Below are 19315 nucleotides of genomic sequence, written 5' to 3' on the forward strand. Positions count from 1 at the left end.
ACAAGGTACAGTAACTTACTCACAATAATAAGTATCTAAAGCTGAAAATAAAGGTGCAAACAAAGTTTTGAACCTACTCCAAGGTTGAAGGAACATCACAGGAGCTGGAATGGAAAGACTATAGGAGAAAGAAGATGAAGAAGAGTATTATAAACTGCTGTCTTCTGCATATTACATGGTACCATAGTCATGAACACACAACAACAGTGACCATCTGCTAAAAAAAAAACTGCATAAAATAATAAGACAGGAAATTTGCTACTAGTTGAGAAGAGATGTGGGATTTGCTGAGCATAGAATTAGTAGTAACAGGAAGGGGAGTATAGAAGGTAATTAGGGAATGAGTAACATTACAATAAACTGTATAGTTGCATGAAATTGTTAAAATTAAAATGTAAATTTATATGATTGAAAAATCCTAGAAGGAATAATTTCAGGAACATTAACAAAAATAGTACTAGAGAAATAAAAATCTTTGAAGTTTGACATTGAGAATAATTTCTATAGAGGAGAGAAAAAGTATCAAGTCATCAAATACATTGGAATCTACAATAATCAGTTATAGACTAGTGACAATAGCAGCAGATAGAAATCTTAAGAGTAAACATAAGCAATTGAGGAATTATATCAAAGTAGAGGCAAGTTTCAGCATCTCTCCTAGGAATTTGGCTCTGATATAAAACTTTGGGGTCAAGATGAGAATTGGGCCACTGAAAGAACAAAGATTGTTTCAGTGGTTTGGGTTTCAAATCAGAAAAATATCAAGAGAAAACAGGGAAATAAATCATGAAGAAGAAGCCCATGTAAAGAGTACTTGAGAGAGAGAGAGAAAGAGAAAGAGAGAGAGAGAGAGAGAGAGAGAGAGAGAGAGAGAGAGAGAGAGAGAGAGAGAGAGAGAGAGAGAGAGAGAGAGACTTACTAAGACATCGTCCAGTGTGTATTCTGAGATAGAGGTGAACATAGGCTGATTTTGTTCATGGCTCAGTTTTTATGTAACTGTTTAATGATATATGCATAATAATAGGAAATAGGTATGAAAACTGTTAGGATTTTGGTTTGTTTGTTTGTTTGTTTACTTGTCTGTTTTGAGACATGGTTCTCTGTGTAACAGCTCTAGCTGCCCTGGGACACACTTTGTAAACTAGCCTGGCCATGGACTCTCAGAGATGTGTCTGCCTCTGCCTCCCAAGTACTAGGAATAAGGGTGTGTGCCACCAGTGCATGGCAGGGTTGGAGATTTATGCAGGCACAGAGAAAAACTACTTTGGCATTGTAGAGGAAGGAGATGCCAAGGGTCCAGTGAAAATGTGAATGTGTTCTACTCAGACATTCTTGGATGTCTTAGTTATACTGAGGAACAAAATATTGTTGGACAAAATGTTTAACAATAGTCTAACATCTGGAATTTCTAATGGCTAATGAAGCTTAATGAAAATATGAGCATTTTCTCTGATACATCGACTATTTATAGGTGATGGTTGCCAGCCAGCATACACTGTGATTCTAAAGTGTATGATTTTTGGTACTTCACATAAAGTGGTACTGTATCTGTCTGTATATCACATGTGTAGTATATGCTCCCCCAGATTCAATAATGTCACCCTTAATGTTTCATACAATTTATAAAACCTAAGTGTATGTCAATAGTTGTTATCCTGTATTTTGATTTTTATATTTGGTAATATTTTTAGTTCATTTTTCCTCATGATTTCAATCTCTGGTTGTTTGATGTGGAGTAGGTATATGAAGAACTGGCCGTTCTGACCTTTCCTTGCATGGATAGCTGTTATAAAATTTAATTACTATATTTTACTTTTCAGACAGAATAAAATATCCTTGTCAAAACATTTCACTCTGTTTTCCTGTTCACTATGAGTATTTTAATCCCTAGAAAACAGAATATTGGGTAAAAAAGTAGACTAGTAATTTAGCTTGGGTTACTATTGTAGTGATAAATTCCATGACTCATGCAATGTGGGGGAAGAATGGGCTTATTTGGCTTACATTCCCAAATGATTATTCATCATCAAATAAAGACAGGACAGGAACTCAAACAAATCAGGAACCTGGAGACAGGAGTTGATACAGAGGCCAACAAGTTGGGTTGCTTACTGGGTTGCTCACTATGAATGGCTCAGCCTGCGTTCTTATAGAAACTACAACCAGCAGCCGAGGGATGGTCCCATCCATAACAAGCTGGGACCTTTTCCATAAATCACTACACCCCTACCTTATAGAGGTATTTTATATATTAAAGCCCTTCTCTGATGACTCTAGCTTGTACCAAGCTGACAGAAAACTAACCAGGAAAATTATATAGTCATGTACAAACTTATTATCATGTAAATATCATTATAAAGTTTAGAATAACTATATACTCAATATTTTTAAAGGTATGAGGGAACAGACTTTAGACGTGTGGCAATAAGCTGTCATTCAAAATGCTCTTTGTCTAATCTGAGAACCATTTTTTGCAAATTTGTTTATTACAATGCTTACTTATAAACATGCAGTTTGGTGAGATGTGTTGCAGATATTTTCCATGGAATTATTCTGAAGTTCACTATGGTATATTCAGCAACCTTAAAATAAAATATCATTACATAAGAATCTATACTTGACATTATATTTAAAATGAAAATTCTTAAGCATATTTACATTTTTATTTTTATTTATCTGTATAGCCTTATGCTAGAGATATTTATTATTCTATAAACATGAACACAACTTCTACAAACTTACAATAATATTAATAATATTACAAATATTTTAGAAAGCATGGTTATTTTGTGCTTCCTTGTCAACACTAGACATAACAGCAATGAAGAACAGATTTTTATAATGGACTCCCTAACTAAAAACAATGGCATATGAATATAAGCAACACATGGTTCTGATTATCATTTTATTTTTAAAATAAAATGGCACTTAGGAAGACTGTTATTTTGAGGAAGTTTTTAAATTTTGAATTTCGGTGTGTCTCAGTATACTCTTGAGATAAGATTGTATTTGCACTGATGTTGCAATAATTCTCTTCCACAGAAGGTATAAAGTTTCCATGAAGGGGAAAAAAGAAAATCTCCTAGTGTTGACTTAATACTCCAATTTCCACAGTTTTCAATAAATGATGGTATAAGAAATAAAACAAATAAGAACTATTTATCATTGTGACATAGAATAAGGCTTATCAATATGCATAAAATAGGTGTCTTTGATGTCTACCCCTCAGACTTTGGTCATGTCTGACCTGTGGTCCACTCTCAGACCCTTTGATCTGAGTCATATTATCTATAACATTGTTTAGCCCTGGGAGGTTGTAAGGAAAAATGTAGATACAATTTGCTTCTGCAATCAGTTCTTTTTGTTTTTATGAATATTTATATGATTTTCCTTTCCTTTTCTTATTTGTACTTGAAGAAAACTGACAATCTTATGTTAAAATATCAAATGATAGAAAATGAAGTCAATCTACTATAGAGAATATTAGATTTTTTTCAGAATCATCATTTCAAAATCATAGAAATTAAAAGTAAATATCAGTGACATGAAGTTGTTTAAGAAAATACTTGAGATACTGCAAGGTGAAGAAATTCTGAGTATTGTTATTGGTAATATGGAAGAAGTTTGTTTTTAAAAAAAGATGATGATAATCCATTCTTTGCAGCTTCTTCACACCAGGAAGGAGAGGAAATGCCATCGGTCTCTTCCATGTGGGGCTTTATTATTGTTAGAGAACCAGACAGAAAATATCACTTACAGTAGCCTGAAACAAACACATGAATGTTTTCAATCTGCTTTTAGTGTTGCACTGCCATTTAGTTTTTCATATGTTTCCTTACCCTATTTTCCTTTTCACCATTAAACTGGGTATACAGGTCTGTGTATGTAGTTACTGTGAAAGTGGATCTTTTATGTCTTTCCAGTGAATATGAACATTCTTTATTTTCTAGCCCATCATTTTTTTTTTACAGAAACAAGTCCTCCCCTATGTCCAAACAGTAACCTTAATGAAATTCTTGAAGCTACTTGTATCCTCCCCCAAAAGAACTTGCCAGCAGAAGGGGTTTACCTAGGAGAACAGTGGGGCTTGGGGTACTGGGGTAGTGTAATTTTATGATATTATATACAATATAGTAATTTATATAATATTTACATATTATAGCATATGTGCATTATATAGGGGATAACAAAAAGCACAATGAGTAAATAATTAATGCTAATAAAAGAAGTAAAAATTAAATGCCTACTATGTGTGTGCATTTGAACATAAACTTGCTCCTATTTGAAACACTGTATGTAAATCGTTAAGCACATCTTAGTCTATAGAATCAATAAATGGGCCTTACACGTTCTCGTCTTGGAAATTCATGCTTACTGAGCAAATACTTTTCTCTTAATCATTCTTTTCATGGCTTCCTTGGCCTCTTTGTTTCTCACACTGTATATCAGAAGATTCAGTGCTGGCAGCAAGAGCGTATAAAACACAGATACAATTTTTTCTGTATCCTGCGGAAAGCTTGAGCTGGTTCCCAGGTAAGTGGATATCACTGTTCCGTAGAAGAGCGTTACCACGGTCAGGTGGGACGCACATGTAGATAAAGCCTTATAACTTCCTCTGGCGGAATGCATTTTCAGAACAGTGATAAGAATCCCTAGATAGGAGCTAACTACTATCAGAAATGTAGTTATGGATGTAGCTCCTGAGAGAACGATGAATAAAGCCTCGCTGTGGTAGGTATCGGAGCAGGAGAGCTTAAAGAGCAATGGGATGTCACAGAAATAGTGGTCAACTACGTTGGACCCACAGAAGGTCAGTTTGAGAAGGCTCCTCAGGTGTGTAAGTGAGTTGGCACACCCCAGCAGGTAAGAGGCAGACACCAGAGAGATGCAAAATGTGGGGGTCATGAGACATCTGTAGTGAAGTGGACTGCAGACGGCAAGATACCGATCATAGGCCATTGCAGCCAACAGGAAGCATTCTGCAGTCAGGAACAGGTTGACAAAGGAATACTGTAGGAGGCAGCCGTGATACGAGATGCCTTTTTGTCCTACCAAGTAGTTTATCAACATTTTGGGAAGAAAGACTGATGAATAACAGAAATCCAAGAAAGCCAAGTGACTAAGAAAAAAGTATTTAGGGGAATGGAGCTGGACAGTAGATAAAACCATTACAATAATCCACAAATTGCCTGCTACTGTTAAGATGTATATTAAGAGGAACAGCACAAAGAGTACAGCATTCAGCACAGGGTCATCAGTTAGTCCCAGGAGGATAAACTCAGTTATCGCACTCAAGTTTCTGTCAGCCATTGATGTGATTCCCTCATAGGAGATCTGCAAAGAACCAGGAGATGCAGGGTAGGGGTAATGTACCAAGAGATTACAGTTGCAGTAATGAAATCACTCTTTTAGCATTTGTTAAGAATTACAAAGTTTTCATCAACCATAATAATCCAAATTAAATTCCAATTAGCAGGGTGTGAAAAGTTAGTTTTTATAAATGTTTTCTTTGACCCTCATCAAGGAATTAAAATTAGCATTCTGTATCATATGAAGGAAGAGACTTGAAAAAAAAGTGCAATACTCTTCTAAAGACAGTGTAAGAATCAAGTACCATATTTTTTTTTCTGGTAGAGAGTTCTTCCTAGGATCCACAGACATATGAATAATGACATGGAGGCTGTTTAATGTTTTAAAGCTTAGGCCTTTCAGCTTGTAGAGTCTGCCAGGTACTCTAAGCTTGGCCTGTGACATGGCCGGCTCTGTACCTTTCTCTGCTCTGCTGCTGTCTGTCCTGTTGCCTCCCTGCCTGTTCTCCAGTCTCCTTCTCCAAACATCCCTCTGTCTTCCCAGAAGCTCTGCTCCATTTCCTGCCCAGCTATTGGTCATGAGTTACAGCCCATAAGCAAGTGAGAAACAATAAATATTTTAAAAATATAAGCCAGATGATGGGCCACAAAAATAAAAATAACAAGATCAGGCTAATATTTAGCTCTCTGCTGGTTTAGCAATTAACAATTTAATATGCAGAGGCACACCTTCACACAGTGTACCCACAACAGTTATGGATAACAGAATATTCTAAATTTCCAGAAAGAAAGAGAAGACCTTTGCCTTCCAGAGGTGAACACCTACAATGAAAGAATAAAACAAACAAGCAAACAAAAGTTCTTTCAGCATTTAACACTTTGGGACAAGTGGAAGGGAGGGAAACTGTGATATCGGTGCAATGTATGTGTGTGTGTGTGTGTGTGTGTGTGTGTGTGTGTGTATGTGTGTGTGTATGTGTGTGTATGTGTGCATGTGTGTGTGTATGTGTGTATGTGTGTGTGTGTATGTGTGTGTGTACGTGTGTGTATGTGTGTGTGTGTGTATGTGTGCATGTGTGTGTATGTGTGTATGTGTGTGTGTACGTGTGTGTATGTGTGTGTGTGTGTATGTGTGCATGTGTGTGTGTATGTGTGTGTGTGTATGTGTGTGTGTACGTGTGTGTATGTGTGTGTGTGTATGTGTGCATGTGTGTGTGTATGTGTGTGTGTGTATGTGTATGTGTATACATATCTTGGTCAGGCATCTCCTCATAGCAATACAAAAGTAACTAAGCTACTATTATTTTCTGGTACTGTATTTCTGTGTTTTTTAATTTACATAATTAAAAAGAATATTAAATGCATAAAGGTATCTAAAATGTTCTGTATCATATTTAGGTAAGTTTAACAGAAAAACACAATATAAATATGTTAATAATATGTACTTGTATGATTTTGTATATATAAACAGTCACATAGAAAACGTCTAATTACTTTATAGCATACAATAAAAGAAAATGAGACTTCAAGCATCTGTACTATGAAATGAAAACAAATTTAAGTAATATTTTCTTCTTTAAATTACCTTGTTCCACACCTTGACAAGAAGTAAATAACATTTACCATAAATTCTCAGCTTTACTGTAGCATTTACTCTTAAGTGTGTATTAGCCAACATCAAACATTTTCACATTATTTGATTTTTTTTCCTTTCATCCTTTAATCCCTGAAGTCATTGGGCATACATTCAATTCAAGCAAGAATGTAGATTCTTATGACCAACGTTATGACTTATCTTCAATTCACAATAGTTGGATTATTAGGTTAATTTAGTTTGAAGATGAAATCTCAAATAAATAATGTTATCTGTTGATTTCTAACATATATAGAAAGTATGTGAGAAAATAATGCTTACAGGAAATAATGAAGAAATTTTTGGTATATATAATAAGATGGGGTAGAAGAGTTTTCAGTAAGACAAATTCAGAGAACATTTCACATATGTTTGACAGAAAATTTCATACTCTGTTGGTATGCTATGAGATTCTACAATCAAGCTACACAAATCGCCTGAGAAAGATATTTCCCTGACTTCTATAATAAAAGACGATAAAGTAAGGCCTCAGATTTCTCTATCATTAAATAAAAAGTCAAATATTGCAAATCAGCATTGCCTTTCTGTACTTTACTGAAACCACAAGTAAAATAGTCAACTGGCTTTTCCAGAGCACTCTGAGACTTTTAAAAGCAAGTAGTTCTGTGTACAAATGTATTTCAAGGTAAAGTTGTGGATATCACCAGGAAACATGCTGAAAAACTGTCACACCTAACATAGGGTGCCCAGCGATTCCTAGCTGATAAAAGGCTAAAGAACACATAAAATGAAGACAAAATAAGTTTGTGTTGAATAACTTCACAATAACATTTTGGGTAAATTTATTTAAAAAATATCTTTGGTTCAATAATGTTTAGCATTTGCCCTTATTGGGTTGGTTTTATTTTAAGAAAAATGAATTTATGCCATTTTCTGTTTTATTAAATTTCAGTAATTATATAACTGATATTTTAATTTCCCTAATTGCAATTTTGTCTTCACTACGTTATCTGTTCTCTTTTGCTTAATATAAGTTATAGTTCAACAAATTAATATTTGAGTCTAGTTTAGCTCTGATACTGAACTAAAATTTGGTTATTGCTCTTTCTCTCAAATTAACAAACATCAACAGTTTATAGGAATCCCAGATTTGAAAGTATATCTTCAACTAGATACTCTTTTCAACTTACAAATAATAAAAATATATGCCACTAAATGTAGCAATCTGAGGAAATGTAGAATACGCTTACAGTGTATCTCAGAAGCAACCACTAACTGTGGCATTTGGCCAAATCTGTGTTCTGCACAGAATGGTTACAATTATGTGACTTTGCATCACTTCTTATTGCTGTATGGCAGGAGAGTATTGCTTATTTGGAAAACCTGTGAAGGCATTTGTAAATGCTGTGTTGCAATACACAAGCAGAATACCTACCTTGTATGAAGAAGCAGAGTTACTCCATTTCTACATTTCCTTTCTGTTGAGTTTATATTTGGCTTTTTGCCTTTGGAGGAAGGAATCCCCAGGGTACTGTAAACACTGGGATTCATTAAAAAAACCTACAGGTAGCCCTAAGGAAGTTAAGGACCTTGCTGTCTTTCCAAAATGTAGCACTACAAAGGAATGATAACAGGAAAAACTATTGCCTACTTTAACTTTATAATTTACTTACATATTTTCTATGTGCATATCACATGTAATACATTACACACATTGTTATAATATTCATCCTTTAATGTCAAATCAACTTATAACTATATTGTTAATGATAATAATTAGGGATATATGTACATATATAAATCCACATATAAACACAAAGAACCTGGATAGGAATTATTTGAAATACATATGCATATGTGGATATGTGAAATGTATATGTTCTTCTGTATATTTTTGGACACTAGATACTGTATGTTATTGGGAATACAGCCAATTAGGACACATATAAATTTATTAATCAACATCTTTGTCTCATTGGGCTATGGAGATGCTTAGTAGGCAGAGTAATTGAATAAGGGATTAAAAATATAAAAGAATGTTCGATGACTTAAGTGGATTGTAAATGTTTTTAATTGAAGAATAATATGTATAATTAAGTCACTAATATAAGTCATTAGAAACAAAAATAGACAAATGCAAACATACAAAGGTGGCAATTAACTAGAATAATAACTTCAATATGTACAATTATTTAAACATATTAATACAAACTGACGAGTAAATACAATCATTTTTGTTAAAATGATTGTTTGTCCCAGGGAACAAATATCAAACAGTATTCTTCTTGAAACAGTTTTTATTTGCTAAATTCTTACTTATTATGTTCTGCTCACTCATGGAAGGGCTTTAATCAAGATATCATTTCATTTCCATACATTTTTGCTGTTATAGGCAAATTACATTTTTCCCTTTCATCTCTTCAAAAATTTAACATATGCCACTCCCTGCTTTCCTTCCCATCCATGGCCTCTTTATCCATCAGTTGTTATTGTATGCATGTATTTTTGTATATATACACATATTCCCAAATACAAACTGTTGAGTCCATGTAATGTTATTATATGTATGTTTTCAGGGCTCACTATTTTGCACTGAACACTGGTTGATGTACTCTTCCAAAGGAAAGATGCATCTCCCTCTCCCAATATTTCACAGTTGGTTATACTTCTTTGTCTAGTTTTGATGTCTCAAGGACATTTCTCCAACTAGTTTTTCATGTCCCTTGATATTGTCCTTGTTATTTTAATGTTTAAGCAATAAGTCATGTTGGTGAGATTTTTATGGGTGTAGCTTCTGACATCCCTAAGAAACATAATTTCCATAAAATGTTCTGATACTCTAGGTCTTAACTATTTTTCTATCCTCACTTGCACAATGTTTCTTAAGGCTGAGGTCTGAGAGTGTTTTGTAGATGTATGTAATTGGGCTTGACTCCACCTCAGTGCAAACTGATTGGTTGTGTTTTTCTGTAGCAGTCTCCCTTTGTTGCAAAAGGAGGTTTCCTTGTTGAGAGCTAAAGATGATGCTTATCTTTTATATAAGCTGTTGTTAGGTATTATGTTTGTTTAGTAAAGTAGTGGTTGTATATTCACTTTAAATAACTATGATTTTAACACCAATGAGTAATTAGTTAGGTGTCCAGTACAAGGCATGTCATTGCTCTTACTGAACAGATATTATGTCCAATTACAGAGATGGTAGCTACCTCCAAGTTATGTTTGCCATTATTGTACTGCTATATAACCATATGTTCACCATACCATGCTAGCTGTTGATGTGGTCCATAAGCATCATAGTTGAGTAAGACAGTTAGTGCCTTCATCCTGTGGATGCACATATAATGCCTTTGCTTCCATGAAGCTATTACTCAGGGAGGAGGCAGTCAAGTCAGTTGCGTCTCACAGCTCTCTGGGATCTCTTCTGAAGTGTATGGTGTCTTCAGCTATGTGTAGTTACCTCTCACTTCTGGTGCATGACACAGGGCAACAGCAGTAGACTGTATGTTTTTGGTATCTTTCTGAAAGCTCTGTCCAACAACTCTAGACTTCTCATGTCTGATATGGGGAGTTTTTTGTCAGGTGACCTTTAGGTCTCAGTAAGAGTATAATCAGCTCAAAAAAGCTCACCAAAAACTATATGTGTATATTTATGCACTTAATTATATGTATTGTAGTTTTTATTATTGTTATTTTAGTAGCAGGAGTATAATTATTAATTTTGGCTATTTCCATACAGGGTCTCTTTGTATAGACTTGGCTGTCCTGAACTTACTTTGTAGATCAGGCTAGGCTCAAACTCACAACAATCCACCTGCCCCTGCCTCCTTGAATGGTGGGATCAAGGACATGTGCCACCAGGCTCGCCTGTTTATTTTTTACTTTTTGTGACTAGTTAATAGTATGATTCTAGATGCCCTTTCCGTCATCCTTACTGTTAATTTTCTACACTCCCCCTTCATCAGTCCTTACTTCACTTCCCCTTCCCTTAGAGGACACTGCTCTGCCATTTTCCCCTATTAGATCAGTTACATCTTACTATTCCCCTTCTCCCTGCTCAAATAAATAATTCACTTTATATAATTTACATAATAGTTAACCCTGAATTATCAGAGAATTTGCCCAAATTTAATATAGAAAATATTATTTATTGAATTTAAAAACATATAATCATGGAGTTCATTTGATGTGTATAAGCACTCCTAGACATGGGGGTTGTTCTGGAGAATGGGAGAGATTCTCAGTGACACTTCATCAGAGAAAAATGATTTTCCCTGTGCCACCAGGTATTAGTAGCAAGAAGTAACCTGGATGGAAGTGAAATCTTCAAAGTATTTTTAAGACTGCACATTTACTTTAAAGTATTGGACTATAAATAAGTAAATAAAAAATTTAAACATATATGGCTACATTCTATATAAAGCAAATACAAACACTATTATATTCGAAAACTATATTTCTCAAAAAGCAAATAAGCTAAAAGGAATTTTAAAAGTTGCAAACATTTCCTATTTTTATAATTCATTTTATGGTGTCCTTACTGATTTGTCTTAATATTTATATTTACATATGTTTATTTATATCAGAAATACACATATATATGAATTTCACTTCATATAAGGAAATTAAATTATTACTGTTTATCTCAGATAACCTTCATAGGTCAGAGTATAGGGTTTAGTTTATATAACAAAATACCACCCATGCGTTTATGGTATAATATTATTGAATGTATTCTTGGCACACAGGATTAAACTTGAAGGAACACTATAATAGTAGTCATTATTACCTTTATTGAACTTTTATAAACATTATAACTTAATTCAGTATTTTGTGTCTCATTGTCTTCGATCAACAAGAGAAATGTTTTATCTCCAAAAGCCTCTTCACAGCATCCTTTACTTCCTTGTTCCTCAAGCTATAAATCAATGGATTCAACATGGGAATCACCAGGGTGTAAAATATAGACACCACCTTCTCTTGTTCTAAGGAGTACTGAGAGCTTGGCTGAATGTAACTGAAGCTGATGGAACCATAGAACAGAGTAACAGCTGTCAGGTGGGAGGCACAGGTGGAGAAGGCTTTGTGTCTGCCTGCGGCTGAACGGATCCTCAATATAGCAGCAACAATGAAGATGTAGGAGACCATCACCGTCAAGAACGTAATCATTGCGATGACGGTGGTGAAGATCAAAAGCAGCAGTTCATTCATGGAGGTGTCAGAACAGGACAGCTTCAACAGTGGAGGAAGGTCACAGAAGAAGTGACTGATGATATTTGGCCCACAAAAGGACAGCTTCATCAAGCCAATTGTGTGGGTGACTGAATTGATTAAACCTCCTATACATGAACCCAACACCAGCCCAACACAAACCATTTTAGTCATAGCCACGGTATATAGCAATGGGTTTACAATGGCTACATATCGGTCATAAGCCATTGCAGCCAGCAAAAATCCCTCTGTGGTAAGCAGTGATACAAACAAAAAATATTGTAGGATGCATGCTGAGAATGAGATGGTCTCTCTTTCAACAAAGAAGTTCAGTAGCATTTTTGGTGCAAATACCGAAGAATACCAAGCATCGACAAATGATAAACAGCTAAGGAAGTGGTACATAGGTGTGTGGAGTTTAGGAGTTACGTATATCAGAAAGAACATTCCTACATTCCCCAACAATGAGATGACATAGATAAACAGGAACAATATGAAGAGAAACACTTTGAGTTCATCTCGATCTGTCAGTCCCAAGAGGATGAACTCAGTAACAAATGTGAAGTTGACATCAGCCATGTACTTGTGTGTCTTGGTGTCTGTTAATAACAGGTAATTCATATAAATTGGCACCAACAGTAGAATATTCATGTCATAGGAATTCTAGACTACCCACATTATCCATAATAAAAAATTCTCTCCCCTGGTACTCCAGCTTATATAAACATAGAATCATTTTAATAAAAAGTTTATATATTTTGATATACCGTTCTATTATTTTTTATAGTAATGATCATGATGAGATAAAGCAAACAGAGGATTCTTAACTAAATATACATTAAAATACAACCCTTAATCTAGACAAAAAGAAAAACCAAAGTTTTTCTAAGGACAGTTAAAGGCTCATTTATTAAACATAAGAACCGATGCTTGAAATTTAATCTCTATCTCCATTTTCATATTTACCTTTTATAATTTTAATAGACATAAAGAGCAGGAATGCAAATATATATCAACACACTATATGCTAAAAAGCTAAGAGATTTTAGTAAGATTTAACATCAGTGACACAACATATGCTTACCATGGTCAGGAACCCATACACACTGGTATACTGTTTATAACCATCTCCACTTTATGTCTTTAAGATTAATTCCTATTTTTGGTGTGTGCATGTGTGTATGTCTGTGTGTTTGTCTGTGTGTTTTAGAATATTGAAGACAAGGCCTTGTGTGGGATTGTTAAGTCTTCTACAAAGTCCTTAGTACTTATTTGTTTTCTTTTTAATTGTGTCTAAAACAGACAATTAGCATTCAACATCTCTAGAATAACCCTGACTCTGAAACTCTGGGATATATTGTTTAGTAGTTCCCATTTCTCATGCCAAAGTAAATGCTTAAAAAGTAAAGCATTTACTAAAAATGTTAACACGATACTTTGCAAACTGATTTGTTTTTATGATGCAACTGAGTTTTTAGAGTAGGCAAAGCATTATTCATTTTTTTACAAATTCATTTCTAGCTATTAGTACAGCATTTCACTAAAACCTAATTTTTCTTCACATATACATCACAAATAAAGAGAAACAACATACACATTAGGTGTTTTTTTTATAAGTAATGGAAAAATAGGGAAAAATAATAGTTTTTCATCATATTTTGTTTATTTTGTTTATATTTTTACTGTCAACATCCAGATTTTTGCCTAGAGTACCATGTACAATTTGGAGATTCAGATGAACAGCCAGTATGACTTATGCTAAATTTCATTCCAACCTATTGATTCCCACATAAAGGGTATATAACTGACTTTCCTAAACATCTGAAAATCAACTTGAGCATCCCCCATTAATTGTTAGCAGAATTCAAACCACAATTGGCTTTTTTATTACACTTTGTGCCTCTTACTTTAACATACACTGACAGTTCAACTTATTATTATCTTCCTTATCTTTCTTATTTAGAAACAACAAAAACTACAAAAAAATTGAAGGAACCAAGTATATTATAATCATAGCTGAAGATGAACCCTGCTGTTCACATCAATTCCTTCGGGTGTAGATGGTATATTTCATAAATGAATCAGTAACCTTATGAACACTTAACAACTAATAATATTGTATAAAGTGCAATTTATTGTGAACATTAACATTATCATGTGTTCATGTGGGTTTCCTACTACTTACACTGTTATTAAAGCTAAAAAAACACAAATTAAGAATATTAAATAATAAAGAGTAGAAAATCATATTACATCTACATCACAATCTATTTGAATTATAGCTGTAAATGTTTATTTTTAAAAAGTAATTTTTACTTAATGATGTGAAATGACGTTTAACATGTATTTAACTTAGCTTAACACACTGGTTTGTTTGTTTGTTTTTATGTATATGTGTGGATGTGTGTGTTTAGGATATGTAAGAAATTGATATTCATGTAGGAAAAGAGAGAGAAATATACTTAAAACAAAGAAGTAGATACTTTACAACTGTCTTTCCTCTATAATTTGGCAAGTTAACCTGATTAAAATCTCAACATATAATCTTAATCCTTAAGACAGTAGCTAAATTTGTAAAATTGTATATATATTTTCAAATAAGTACACTTAGTTAACAAATACAAAAAATTACATTCCATTTTAAGTATCTAGTGACTATCTATACCATGGCTTCTCTATCAGTATCTCAAACAAAAGTTAAAACAGAACACTAAAATTTCTTACTTTTAAAATGTGCAAATTCAGCCAATAACCAAAGTTTCAAATAGCAGTGGTGAAACTGAAATCTATCCTTACATACAGGAGGATCAGTGGCACACAGACCTTGATGTGAAAACATGAGTAAGATCAGTACAATCATGTCAAAAGGCATGTTGAGATAAGTTATTCCGATATATATTTGGTTCAGATGGAACCTTCCCTGGAGTAAACCTCATATTCAAAGAATGTAATGCACTCATTACTGAAAGTTTTTCTTTCTCCAGGGATTTAAGAAACTTTCAAGAACTTAATGGCTCCCCAAAGGCATTCCATTTCCTGATTTTTGTAATGAATAGTCAAGTGAATCAGAACTTATAATATCTGAAAAAACTACTTACAGCACCAAAACAAAATTTCGCTTAGTATTTTACCATACTTCTTAGAACACATGCTTAAGTCACAAACAGAAAACAAGTAAGTGAACAGAAGTACTGGTGCACATCACGTTATGATGAGCAGAATGAGACATAACAAAATCCACTGCTATCTTAACTCAATTGGATGACAGAAATAACATCAAGCAAAAGTAATTCCACATATTTACTGTTTTATTTTCTTCACCGAGTTTGCTTCTGTGTACTGTAGAATTTTCTGGTCACTGACTTCACATTCAATGACCTCTGAAGGGAAATTTATAGTAATTTCTCAACTCTTCACTCACTCATATATTTAGAAAAGCATTAGCTTTACTTTCAAACCTACAGCTTATTTCCTCTAAGTGCATGGCTTAATTTTCTAAAGTAAAAACTAGCCATGGGTAGTTTCTCATGCCTGTAATCCAGAAAGCAGGCAGTAGGAAAGCTGAGACAGGACACTCTCTATGGGTCTTAGAATACTTTGAACTACTATTTAGTAGGCCAAGGTTACCTGGCCTATAGAGTAACACTTTGAAAATAAACAAAGAAAACAAATTGCTTATAAAACAAAATTAGGATAGGGAATTATACTTTATACTGTAAGTTATAGAAAATTCTTAATATTCAAGGGACATTGTGTCTTATGAAATATAATTTCCCCCAAGGGTATTCAATGAATGAATGATGTTTATCAAGCCACTGTTAGGCCTTCTCTTAAGAGAAAGCATGTTAAAGAGAAATTTTCAAAGGCTTTAAAAATATCTTCATTTCAGACTTTCAATTAACATCAAAAGAATTACATGAAAGGCACTCAAAGAACACTTTCTACATTTTATTAGTGTTTTGAAATTATTTGTGTAAATGGATATACTAATGCTGGAAGGGGGCTTAGCCAGTTTTTGGTTACTCTAATAGATTTAAAACAATAATCTATTCCTGGTTCTTCTAGAACACAAATGGCCAACCAGCAGAGGTGAGTCAGGCTCAGGCCACAACCCACACTTTCCTCCATCCCAAGGAGGCTTTTAGGATATCCTAGCAGTTTCAGCCTGGATCTCTCTCTGCTCACTCCTCACCTTCCTGATCCATCTGCGACACAGTCAGCAAACCCAGCAGAGTTGAGCTGGGCTTAGCTCCAACCTCCATTTTCTGCCACCCTGAAGAACCCCATGGGAAGCATTAGCAAACAGCATTGGATGTGGAGTACTCTTTCCCTGCCTCTGACCAGCCTGGCCCACCTGGATCACAGACAGTAACCCCATCTGAGGGACCACCATGCCTGAATACCAGAGACAACCAGATGGTTAGAGGCCAGCATAAGAACAAATGCAAAAAACTCAGAGCCTTATGACACCACTGCAAACCAGAAGACCTACCACAGAAAGCCCCAGAGGTACTAGCACCTCCAAGTGAAAGAAGACTATTTTATATCAGAGGTGATGAAAATAATAGACCTTTGACCATGTCCCCTGGAGGGGGAGACCTGGTGGCACTCAGAGGAAGGACAGCAGGTTACCAAGAAGAGACTTGATACCCTATGAACATATACAGGGGGAGGTAATCCCCCTCAGGAACAGTCATAGGGGAGGGGAATAAGGGGAAAATGGGAGAGAGGGAAGAATGGGAGGATACAAGGGATGGGATTACCATTGAGATGTAACAAGAATGAATTAATAAAGGAGAAGAAAAAAAAAGAAAATAATAGAAGCCTTGAATGAGGAAAATAAAACTCTCAAAGATATACAAGAAAATACATTCAAACAGTTGAAGGAATTGAATAAATTCTTTAAAGAATTAAAGAGAAACAATTCAATGGGAGAGAGAAATGAATAAAACTATTCAAAACCTAAAAACAGAATTAGAAGCAACAAGGAAAACACAGTCTGTGGCAATTCTGGATTTGGAAAACTCAGGGAAGAGAAGAGGAACTGAAGACATAAGAAACATCAACAGAATACAAGCAATGGAAGAGAGAATCTCAAGCATATAAGATACTCTTAAAGTAATCAATACATCAGTCAAAGAAAACATTAAAACTAAAAACTTTCTGGCACAAAATATCCAGGATATATGGGACATTATAAAACAAAAACAAACAAACAAAAAACAAAGGTAAAAAATAATAGGAATAGAAGAAGGAGAAGACTCCAAGCTTCACAGCCCAGAAAATATTTTCAAAACTCAGAGAAGTAAAATTTGCCAAACTAAAGAAAGAGATGCCTAAAAATATACAAGAATCCTACAGAAATTCCAAATAGATTTGACCAGAAAAGAAAATTGTTGTAGACTCAGTTTTCTTAACCAAAATATTTTATTAACAACTTAATGACCGAGCCTACATCAATTATAACCCGATTAACCAAAACAGTAGGAAATGAAGATTAATTGACACAACAACAAAATCTTAAGGATATCAGTCCCGAGGAATGATTCTCCAGTTGGGAGCCGCAGGATTTCTTCCACTAGCACCGGAGATAACCAGACCCCAGAGCCTCAGCAGGAGCCGGAGCTCTGAAGCCTTCCCTCAAGTAGTTTTCTCTAGGAGCGTCTTGAAGGGCTGCGATGAACAGCCAAATCTATCCCAAGTCTCCAATCCTCCTGCCTGCTGCCAGTTCTGGGCTCATTGATGTTTCTCCGCCCAGTCTGTTCACGGGATCTTTTCAGATGGCAGCAATTAAGCTCCTGTATGAGGTGGTTGCTCTTCTAGTGAATTAACATCACCTGTTCTCTCACTAGACCATTCCGATCCCATTCTTGGGATCCTAAAGAACAGGATTCTTTTCTTCAGAAAATCCTCCCACAAAATAAAAATGAAAAAACTAAATGTACAGAACAAAGACATAATATTAAAAGTTGACTTTTACGTGAACTCTGCTGCCCCATACTTGACCATGTCCCCTTGATGGGGAGGCCTGGCGGCACTCAGAGGAAGGATAGCAGGCTATCAAGGAGAGACTTGATACCCTATGATCATATAGAAGGGGAGGAGGTCACAGACAAAGAGGAGGAGAATAGGTTGAAAGCATGAGGGAAGGAGGAATGGGAGGATACAAGGGATGAAATAACAATTGAGATGTAATATGAATAAATTACTTTTAAAAAAAAGAAGAAAAAAATTGCAAAATAAAAAAGCCAAGTTGCATATAAAGGCAAACCTACCAGAATTACATGTGATTTCACAAGAGAAACTATGAAATCCAGTGGGTCCTGATTTATGTCATGAAGACATCAATAGACTACAGATGCCAACCCAGACTACCATACCTAGCAAAACATTAAATCACCATATATGGAGAAAACAAGTAATTCCATGGCAAAACTAAGTTTAAGTAGTACCTAGCAACAAATCCAGCCCTACAGAAGATACTAGAAGGAAAACTCCAACCCAAGGAGGCTATTTACTCCCAGGAAAACACAGGAAATAAACAATCCCTCATCTATAAAACCAAAAGAAAGGAAAAATACACACACTGTACCACCACCCAAATCAAAATAACAGGAACTAACAACCAGTGTTCATTAATATCTCTCAACATCAATGGCCTTAACTACCTAATAAAGGACATAAGGTAACAGAATGGATGTGAAAACAGGGCTCATAATTCTGTTTCATACAAGAAACACATCTCATCAATAAAGACAGACATTACCTCAAAGTTAAGGGCTGGAAAAAAGTATTCCAAGCAATCAGTCCTGAGGAGGAAGCAGAAGTAGCCATTCTAGCACCTAATAAAATAGATTTTCTGCCAAAACTAATCAAAAGAGATGGGGAAAGACATTTCACACTCATAAAGGAAAATTATACATAGATGACATCTCAATTCTGATCATTATGCCAAATGCAAGAGAACTTACAGTCATAAAAGAAACATTACTAAAGCATAATTCACACATTAAATTCCTTATATTAATAGTAGGAGACTTCACAATTACACTCTCCCCAATAGACAGATAATTGAGACATAAACTAAATGGAGAAATAGAAAAAAAAATTAGATGCCATGAATCTAATGGACCTAACAGATGTCTACAGAACATTTCACACAAATACAAAAGAGTATACCTAATTTTCAGCACCTCATGGAACC

General features: G+C 34.8%; 3 protein-coding genes and 1 long non-coding RNA gene across 4 annotated transcripts in view; all 4 read right to left on the minus strand.

Moving 5' to 3' along the window:
• Nucleotides 1-19315, minus strand: part of LOC311606881 — a 178964-nt gene that overhangs the window by 25414 nt on the left and 134235 nt on the right. The window lies entirely within an intron of this gene.
• Nucleotides 1-19315, minus strand: part of LOC311606482 (uncharacterized protein) — a gene marked incomplete at both ends in the record, with an annotated part of 37826 nt that overhangs the window by 10996 nt on the left and 7515 nt on the right. The window lies entirely within an intron of this gene.
• On the minus strand, nt 4372-5310 carry LOC311606833 (olfactory receptor 5J3-like; the record flags this gene model as incomplete). Its single annotated transcript, XM_084798242.1, has 1 exon — nt 4372-5310. One exon carries the CDS (start codon nt 5308-5310, stop codon nt 4372-4374), a length of 939 nt encoding a protein of 312 aa, XP_084654368.1.
• LOC311606823 (olfactory receptor 5J3-like) lies at nt 11752-12690 on the minus strand (the record flags this gene model as incomplete). The annotated part of the gene is made up of 1 exon (XM_084798232.1): nt 11752-12690. The coding sequence occupies one exon, from the start codon at nt 12688-12690 to the stop codon at nt 11752-11754; it is 939 nt and encodes a 312-aa protein (XP_084654358.1).

The sequence above is a fragment of the Acomys minous genome, assembly GCF_964271855.1.
Source record: "Acomys minous genome assembly, chromosome: 10".
NCBI classification, from domain to species: domain Eukaryota; kingdom Metazoa; phylum Chordata; class Mammalia; order Rodentia; family Muridae; genus Acomys; species Acomys minous.